The sequence below is a fragment of the Hylobates moloch genome, unplaced genomic scaffold, assembly GCF_009828535.3.
Source record: "Hylobates moloch isolate HMO894 unplaced genomic scaffold, HMol_V3 SCAFFOLD_9, whole genome shotgun sequence".
NCBI classification, from domain to species: domain Eukaryota; kingdom Metazoa; phylum Chordata; class Mammalia; order Primates; family Hylobatidae; genus Hylobates; species Hylobates moloch.
The window spans coordinates 123100744-123110247 of NW_026652284.1; the positions used below are offsets into that span (position 1 = coordinate 123100744).

At 56.6% G+C, this 9504-nt stretch overlaps 1 protein-coding gene across 1 annotated transcript; it reads right to left on the reverse strand.

Moving 5' to 3' along the window:
* Window positions 1-7415: 7415 nt before the first annotated feature.
* LY6D (lymphocyte antigen 6 family member D) lies at window positions 7416-9039 on the reverse strand. Its single transcript, XM_032760581.2, has 3 exons — window positions 8965-9039; window positions 8104-8202; window positions 7416-7970 (listed from the first exon to the last, which is right to left on the reverse strand). Exons 1-3 carry the CDS (start codon window positions 9014-9016, stop codon window positions 7735-7737), a joined length of 387 nt encoding a protein of 128 aa, XP_032616472.1. The 5' UTR covers window positions 9017-9039; the 3' UTR covers window positions 7416-7734.
* Between the last annotated feature and the right edge of the window lie 465 nt (window positions 9040-9504).

Here is a 9504-nt window from a genome sequence, read left to right on the forward strand (position 1 = left end):
CCCGCCCAGCGCGAGCTCACCGCAGGCCCCGCCCCAGACCCGCCCCTGCCCCGCCTCCTGGGCACCCGCCCAGCCGAATTCACCCCCGCCTCCTGGGCACCCGCCCAGCCGAATTCACCGCAGGCCCCGCCCCGGACCCGTCCCCGGACCGCCGGCTCGCCGGGCAGGCGCTGGGACCCCGAGGCCAGTCCAGGCATCTGAATCTCCAACACAGAGGCAGCCAAGCAGTGACTCCCTGGCGACCCTCAGACCCACGTGTTCCGCCCGGACACTCCGCAGGCTATCTTCACCGCGTCCCGCGGCAGCCCAGCCTTCCCTGCAGCCGCCTCCGCCCACTCGCCCGCGCCGCTTCGCTTGTCTGCCGGCACCAGCCTTGCGGCCCCAGCTCCGCGCTCCTCCAGCCCAGGCCCAGTAGCTCCGGAGCTGGCGCCCTTTGGCGCGCCCGCCTCGCTGCCCGTGGCCTCCGCCTGCCTTCCCCTGCGCTCAGCCCCCGCTTCCGGTCCCTGTAGCAAAGCTGGAAGGCAGGCCTGCAAGGCAGCCCCTTGTTCCGTGGTCCCGCTCACCATCATAATGTTAATATTAAATAATTGCCTTTACATAACTTTGAATACTTACTTTATTGGTTCTGTTTTTGGCAAAATGTAATAAAATTTCATGGGTCCGAAAGTTTTCATTTTTTCCAGTGTGAGAAAGAAAAATAAAACCTTTTCTTCTACCCTAAAGCTCATTTTTTTCTTTAAAACATTTTTGCAGGCCTGAGGTACAGAATACACCATGCCTGCTGGGCAAGCGGGCTCTGGTTCCAGGAAATCCTTCGGTCCCCAACAAACTAGGCCAGTTGGTTGTTCTGTTTGCCAGGTAATGAGCACCCTCCTGTGCCAGGTCCTAGTTGGGGAGAGGGCAAAGAATAAAACCAGCAGACGTTCCAGAATATTCCCACCCCATGGAGCTCACACTCTGGTGGGATAAGAGGCGTGAAAAGAACGCATAGGTCAGAACCAGAGTGTGTCGCGGGCTTCAGCCTCAGACCACGATGAATTAATACACGTGAAACTTCCCTTGCCCGCCGCCAGCCGCTCGCCTCCTGCTGTGTGGCGTGGTTCCTAACCGGTCTGTGACCCAGGGGTTGGGGACCTTTGTGTTAAAGGAAGTTCTTCAGGCAGAAATACGGATCTATACAAAGGAATAAATGACACCAGAAATAGGAAATAGAAGGTAATTTTTTTCTTATTTTTGAATCAAGTTAAAAGATAGTTGATTACCTAAAGCAAAAATAATAACAATGTATTAAGGAATTTATAGCAAATGTAGAAGTAAATTGTATGATAATAGTAGTACAGGCTGGGCACCGCAGCTCACGCCTGTAATCCCAGCACTTTGGGAGGCTGAGGCTAGTGGATCACTTGAGCCCAGGAGTTCAAGACCAGGCTTGGCTGGGCAACGTAGAGAGACCTCGTCTCTAAAAAAAAAAAAATACAAAAAATTAGCTGGGCGTGGTGGTGCACACCTGTGGTTGCACCCAGGAGACTGAGGTGGGAGAATCATTTGAACCCAGGAGGTGGAGGTTGCAGTGAGCTGTGATCACACTACTGCACTGAAGCCTGGGTGATAGAGCAAGACCCTGTGTCAAATAAATTTAAAAAAAGTAATACAAATAGACCAGGAGAGGGACAATGGAAGTTTGCTGTTGTAGATTTATTCCCCTCTATGTGAAGTGGCCTACTATTTCTTGGAGGTAGACTAGTAAGTCAAAGGTGTATGCTAAGACACTAAAGTGTCGCTAGAAAAAGACAAAGAAAAAAGCAAAGGTCAAAGCACTGTAGTTAATACATCAACAAAGGTGATGATACAGAATTATTTATAAAAGCACATGTTACAGAGACTGCAGAAGAGGAGAAAGGAAAAAGCAATGAGACAAATAGAAAACAAATAGCAAGATGACATATATTTAAACCCAGCCACAGCGATAATGACACTATGTCATCTAAACACTTCAATTAGGCTGAGCACGGTGGCTCACACCTGTAATCCTAACCCGTAATCCCAACACTTTGAAAGGCTGAGGCAGGTGGATCACTTGAAGTCAGGAGTTCCAGACCAGCCTGGCCAACATGGTGAAACTCCCTCTCTACTAAAAAATACAAAAATTAGCTGGACATGGTGGTGGGTGCCTGTAATCCCAGCTACTTGGGAGGCTGAAGCAGGAGAATTGCTTGAACCTGGGAGGCAGATGTTGCAGTGAACTGAGATGGTGCCACTGCACTCCAGCCTGGGTGACAGAGTGAGCGAGACTCTGCCTCAAAAACAAAAACATCTCAATTAAAAACAGAGGTTGTCGGATTGGATAAAAATAGAAACAGCTAAACATATGCTGTCAGCGAGAAACTCACCAGACATGTAAAAACACAAATAAGTTAAAAGTAAAAAGATGGAGAGAGATATACTATGCTAACACCAATTAAAAGAATGCAGGCATGATTACTTCAATATCAAAGTAGGTTTAAAGCAAAGACTATAATCAGAAATAAAGAGGAGCATTACTGGCCAGGTGTAGTGGCTCTCACCTGCAATCCCAGCACTTTGGGAGGCTGAGGTGGAAGGATTGCTTGAGGCCAGGAGTTTGAGACCAGCCAGGGCAAAACAGTAAAACACTATCTCTACTAGAAAGAAAGACAAAAAATTTAAAAAGAGGGACATTACCAAATGATAAATTGATCAGTTCATGAAGAGGACTTAGCAATTCTAAATATGTATGCACCTAACAATTAAGCTTCAAAATACACAAAGCAAAACAAACAACATCTGATAGAACGGAAGGGAGAAAAAGAAAATCCACAATAACAGAGAATTCAACATTCCTCTTTCAAGAACTGATAAAAATAGACAAACAATCTGTCAGGATGAAGACGTGGATCACATCACCAGTCAACATGACCAACTTGATGTTTATAGGACACTCCACCTCACAGAAGGGGAACACACCTTTATTCACCAATAACGTCCTCCAAGGCAGACTGTATTCTGGGTCATAGAACAGATCTCAGTAGATTTATACCGATTAAAATCATACAAATTATTTGCTTGGACTACAACGGAGCTAAATTAGAAATCAATAACAGAAATATATCTACAAGATCATCAAATATTTCGAAACTGAGCAATAACATATTTCTAAACAACTTATAGGTCAAAGGAGAAACCAAAAAGGAAATCAGAAAATATTTCCAACTGAATGAAAATGCAAACACAATTCATCAAAGTCAAAGGATGCAGCTGAAGTGGGCCCTGGAGGGAAATTTTGCACTAATGCTTCTTTTAGAAAAAAAAAAAAAAGAAAAGAACTGAAACTTCTTTTGGAAGAGAAGAAAGTTCTCCAAAAAACACCACCTAAACTTTCACCCTCAGAAACTAGAACAAAAAGAGCAAATCAAACCCAAGGTAAACAAAATGAAGAAAACAGCAAAAATAAAAGCAAAAAAAAAAAAAAAAAGAGGTAGACAAAGAAGACAGAGAAAAATCAGTGAGAGCGATATTTGAGAATGCCCCTCCAGGAGCAGGACCTCAGCAACCCTCCCCAGTCCGGCTTGTCCACGGCAGGACCAGAGAGAGGACCTCTTGCAAACCAAAGCTAGCTGCTCCTGAGTTGGGGGCTGGCCAGTGGAGTGGGCAGCTGGGGCTGCTCCTCGAGCTCTCTGTGGGATCTGGCTGTTGAGACTGGGCATTAAGGGAGGCTTTTAGGCCCCCCTGATCTGACTGAATAATGCTCCTTCCTTTCTCCCATCTGGCCCTTCAGCCAGGACACTGTCAGGCGTCATCAGCGCCACACAGGGCCTGCAGCCTTGTAGGTGTGGACAGTGCAGCTGGCCAGAGGGGGCTGGGTGGGAGCTCAGGCCCGACTGGATGGCGAGGAGAGCAGAAGTTCAGAGCAGGTGGAGGGAGGATCCCTTTTCAGAGGACCCGGTCAGTTGCTTTTGCACAGTCTCCCTGAGAGAGCAGAAGTTCAGAGCAGGTGGAGGGAGGATCCCTTTTCAGAGGACCTCGTCAGTTGCTTTTGCACCGTCTCCCTGAGAGCTGCCCTCTGTCTGGACATTGTGCTTTGACTGCTTTTAGCATTTCCATTTTTAAGGCATAGAGAAAATTGCATCCTGGTGATGGGCCAGGAGAGTCAGCCATGCACCCCGTGACAGGGTCAGTGCCCCACCCCTGGGTGCTGGCCGAACCTCAGTGGCTGTGCCTTGGGGCCCCACCCCTCAATCCTATGCCTAAGACATCTCCCTGCAAGTTCTGAGCTTGGGCTCTGGCAGAGGGAGCTCCTCCTTCAGGGGCCCACACCTACAAGGTTACAGGCCCTGTGTGGGGCTGATGACGCCTGACGGGGTCCTGGCTGGGGCTGAGGCTGGGGTCAGGTTGTGTCCAGGACAGCTGAGGAGCTGTCCAGCAGGGTCACAGAGAAGCAGCCTGGAGGCTGGGAGACTGAGCTAGGGACCCTTGGAGGCACAGGGCAGGGGGCAGTGATGGGCTATGGCTGTGACTGTCCTTGGGCTTGGTCTGGAGTCCTGCCAGCTCCCAGGCCCCAGTGCAGCCACGTGAGCAGCCTAGCCATCTCTGGATCCTGCAGCTTCACTTCCACTTCTGGGCCTTTGCCCAGGGCCCACACGCAGCCTCACCCATGCTGCCTCCGTTGTCCCTGTACCTGCCGCTGCTTTGCAGTCTTCCCTGACCCACCAGCAGAACTCCCTCCTCCTTCCTTCCTGGAGTTTGGTGGCCGCAGCCCCCGTTTCCTGACTTTCAGGGGTGGGAGTGGTGGGGGAGGTGGCATTCCCGCCTGCCTCCCGGCTGCACTGGGCACAGAGCACTCCCGTTCCCTGGGCCCTGGATGAGGATTCCTGCAGCCAGCCTGCCGTGAAGTGGCAGGAGTCACTTTCCCTTGCCTAGCCTTAGTTTCCCCACATGGAAGTGGGGATGGGTGAGTCTGCGGCCTGGGCACTCCTACCCCTCTGCTCTCTGCCCGACTCCCATGCCCAGGTGCCTTCTCACACCCTGCCCTGGAGGCTTGGCAGGCCTGAGGCCACCTGTCCAGAGTGGAGTGGAAAAGGGCACAGATGAGGCCATGAGCGGCACTGGCCTGGGCGAGGGCGGATTCTCCCTGTGCAGGAGCCCCAGTGCCCGGCTCTCCGGTGGCCACCAGGGGGCGCTTGTACTCAGGCCTCCAGGAGTGCTTGCAGGCCCGTCCATGCATGCCAGCACTCAGGGGAGAAGGGGCCCCCTCACCCTTTCACCCTGGGTCATGTCCCTGAGACTGGGGTTCAAGAGCCTCCAGAGAGGCCGGCTTGGAACACCCCAGGGCCAACCCCAGCCTCAGAGCCATGTGGACACTGACTACCCACAGCCACCACCCAGGGCAAGTCCAAGCGCCTGGGCCCACCCCCATCCATGGGAACCCAGCAGCCCCTTGGCCAGACCTCACCAGGGTGAAGCTGGACTGGAGGGGGCGGGGAGCGTGACTCAGGGAGTATGGGCCAGGTGAGGTCGCCCAGAGGCAGGGAGGGTTCCGCGCCCACTGCGTGGCTTCTGGCTGTATTTCGGGGATGAGGTTGTGACGTGGAGTGAGATGAGGCCCTCGGCAGATGCCCCAGCAAGGAGCCCTTCCCCTTCTGGAGAGGGCCAGAGGCTCCCGCAGGCTGACCCCACGTCCCCGGCATGGGAAGTCTCAGGCCTCACCCGGGTCAGAGCAGAGCTCTGCCTTCCCCCAGGGCAGCTGCCTCGCAGGCCTGGCCTGGAAAACTCACGGTGGCCGAGCCCCCTCCAACCCCAGCCAGCAGACAGTGGCATGGGTGGCAGCTGGTGAGGGGTCAGTGGTGCTCTCTGGCCCTGGGTCAGGCACTCAGCTCTTTGTCCCACTCACCATGAGACCAGCACCATCACCACCCCCAGTTTCAGCCGAGGGCAGGAGCACTAGGTGGGGTCTGGGGCCCCAGGAGTGCACGAGGGGAATGCCTGCAGCCTTGCAGTGGCTGGGAGGAGGGCTGAGGGTTTGCAGGAGGCCAGGGCCACCATTTACAGTCACAGGCAGCATATGGGGTGCTGGCTGCACCAGGTGGGTGCCCACTGGAAGAAAACAGAGGCTCCCAGAGGTGGAGGGCTTTGCCTAAGTTCTCTCAGTCAGGGCAAGGAGTGACCCATCTTGGCCACCCTGGGGTGATGGGGCTTCGGTGTGGAGAAAGGGGATCCCAAGGTGGAGACAGTGAAGCTCACCCAGACCCAGTCCTGGGTCGCAGTGCCTTGGCTGGGCAGGCAGCTCTCCAGGATGGGGTTGCACAGTGGCCCTGGGTCCCAGGGGAGGTAGGATGGACAGGTGTTAAGAGCAGGCCTCCCCAAATCACGCTTCACCTCCAGTAACCATCCAGCACCCCACTTGCCCCCAGGCCCTCAGCTGGAACTGGGGGTGGTGATGATGCTGGTCTCATGGTGCGTGGGACAAAGAGCTGAGTGCCTGGACCCAGGGCCAGGGAGCACCACTGACCCCTCACCAGCTGCCACCCATGCTACGCCACCGTCTGCTGGCCGCAGCTGGAGGGGGCTCTGCCACCATGGAATTTCCAGGCCAGGTCTGTGAGGGAGCTGCCCTGGGGGAAGGCAGAGCTCTGCTCTGACCCAGGTGAGGCCTGAGACTTCCCATGCCGGGGACGTGGGGTCAGCCTGCGGGAGCCTCTGGCCCTCTCCAGAAGGGGAAGGGCTCCTTGCTGGGGCATCTGCCGAGGGCCTCATCTCACTCCACATCACAACCTCATCCCCGAAATACAGCCAGAAGCCACGCAGTGGGCGCGGAACCCTCCCTGCCTCTGGGCGACCTCACCTGGCTCATATTCCCTGCGTCATACTCCCCGCCCAGTCTAGCTTCACCCTGGTGAGGTCTGGCCAAGGGGCTGCTGGGTTCCCATGGATGGGGTCCATGGGACATTTCCTGGGCGGTAGCTGGACTTTCTCTGGGCAGCTGGACTTGCCTTGGCGATGGCTATGGGTAGTCAGTGCCTACTTGGCTCCAAAGCTGGGGTTGGGCCTGGGGTGTCCCAAGCCAGCCTCTCTGGAGGGTCCTGAACCCCGGTCTTGGGGACATGACCCGGGGTGAAAGGGTGAGGGGTTCCTTCTCCCTAGGTGCTGTGTGTTGGAGGGGCCTGCGAGCCCTCTGCCCTGTGGTCCTACTCAGGCCTCACCCCAGGAGCACCCTCCACCTCTGGGGCAGTGGGGAGGCATCTGAGCAGCCTGCCCCTCCCAGGGTGGGGACGGACGGTGCCACTTCAGGCATCGCCCCACGACTAGCCCCAGGGGACATGGGCTGGAGGCTCAGGGTACCTGTGTGGCCTGATGCCCGCTCCTCAACTCCTCTATCCCAGAATAGCACAGACACAACCACACTGGTTTAAATCATTTATCTCCATGTAGAGATTCGAGTACAAAAATAAACGGCAACAAAACAGAAGGAGTGTGAAATCCGGGGATCCACAGGGCTTCTGTGCTCCACCTGCCATGCAGCTGGGGACTGCATCCTCTGTGGGGTCTGTGGGGCCTGCTCGAAGTCATCAGCATTCCATGCCCACCTGGACCTGGTCCCAGACTTTCGGGGAAGCCCTCAGCCTGGGGCTCCTGGCACCCCCGTTGCAGCTGGGGAAGAGAGGTGTGGAATCCCCAGAGAAAGAGAAGGAAAGGCATGAGGGGCCTTCCCTGGGGGGAAGGTCACAGGCTGGGGGCTAAGATGACGGCCAGGAGGCCCAGGGCCAGCCCCAGGCTGAGGGCACTGTGGGCGAGGGCGGTGCTGGTGGGTGCAGCGTTGTGCAGCTTCTCGTTGCACAGGTCCTCCTGGCAGCACTGGATGGAGCCGGTGCCGCTGCTGACCTGGCCTTGCAGGGTGTAGCTGGGTGTGCACGACTCCGCACAGTCCTTCTTCACCAGATTCCCCCTTAGAGGCTCCACTGGGCACAGGTGAGTGTGGTCAGGCCCGGCAGCCACCTCTGCCCCTCACCTCCGCCCAAACTCCCAGCCGGCACCCACAACAGCCAGGGATGTCCCCCCAGCCCCAAGGACACCTAGACAGATGCTACTCACCTGTGTTCATGGTCTTGCAGAAGTGAGAGCTGGCCGGGCAGACCTCAGGCTGCTTGCAGTTGCTGGAGCTGGTGCACACGTGGCAGCGCAGGGCAAGGGCTGGCGGGGAGGGAGTCGGGCTCAGCGGGCCCAACAGAGGCCTCCTGGTGACTCAGCGGGGCCTGCTCCCCCACCTGCAGAGACCCCTCCTGGACAGACGCCCTGCTGCCCTTGCCCTAGGCCCCCAACCCCGGGCCCTGGGTCCTGGCGGAGCTCGTGCCCTGAATGCAGCCTCAGGGGACATGTGCTCCAGCCTGGGCCAGCTTGGAAGAGGTGTCCTGCCCTGCCCCTGTCTAGGGTGTGTTGCAGGCCTTTCCTCCAAGTCCTCAGGGAGCTCTGCGACTGCCAAGAGGACACTGGCTGTTGTCCCCACCCCAGGGGCTGTCCCTGGAGGAGATGGCTGTGTTTCTGAGGGCCTGACTGAGCTAAGGCCCCAGGGGCGGCCAGCTTGGCAGGAAGGGCTTGGTGGCCTTTGGGCTGTCCTGGGCTGTGCTGGGGGAGACCTGGGGACCGGGAGGGGCTGGTGGCAGGGACTAGATGGCCGCCCTCCCAGTGAGAAGCATCTCAAGACAATCCCCTGCTCCACTCTCTCAGGGTCCCTGACTCCAGGAATCAGTTCTAAGATGCTCAGATTCTGAAACATTGTAAATCTGACACTCGTTAAGATTCGGGCTCCACGTTGTTTTAAATTTGAAGAGTCTGGCACCTACAGTGTCGGGGTTCTCTGTGCCTGGAGGTCGTCAGCTCCAGGCTCCTAGTATTCGGTGACTGCACAGGCCAGAACCGCCCACCCCCCGCCGTCCCCTTGGCCCAGCCCCTCACCTGGCCCCGTAGCCATGGCCAGGGTTGCAAGGAGCAGCAGGACTGTCCTCATCTCTGATGTCGTCTGGGAGCAGTGGGGGCCCCTGCACTGCTGAGGCCTTATAGGCACGGGCTGGGCGGGGGTGGGCCGTCCGCCAGCCAGCGGCATTCCGCAGGGCTCTGTGCAAGTGTCAGCCCAGGACGGGCACCTGCCCCACCCTGCCTGGCCCACACCCACCAGCCTGGCTTTCGCTGCGCGCTGCACCTGCTGCCCACCCCCACGCAGAGGTCTGCCCTCCGCAACAGGGCCCAGTGGCTTCCCGGCCCTGCTGTTCCTGCTGCTGCGCCTCCATCTCTCCCACTTTCACTTCTCTGTCTCTGTGGGTCTTGTTCTCTCGCTGCCGTCTGTTCCTGGGTCACTTTGTCTCTGACCTGCCACTCACTACTCCCCGCCCCCCACCCCCCACCATCCATCACTATCCTGTGTCCTTGTCCCTGCATTCCCTCCATAGTTCCCTCAATAGAGTTGTAGCAAGAGCAGGTGCTGGTCCTACCCTCCTT

Excerpts from the sequence above, each read along its gene's own strand:
- LY6D (XM_032760581.2), bottom strand. The coding sequence starts at position 9,016 with ATGAGGACAGTCCTGCTGCTCCTTGCAACCCTGGCCATGGCTACGGGG. Across the intron at positions 8,203-8,964 it reads GGCCATGGCTACGGGGCCAG|CCCTTGCCCTGCGCTGCCAC; the intron begins GTGAGGGGCTGG and ends CCTCCCCGCCAG. Across the intron at positions 7,971-8,103 it reads CTGCAAGACCATGAACACAG|TGGAGCCTCTAAGGGGGAAT; the intron begins GTGAGTAGCATC and ends ACCTGTGCCCAG.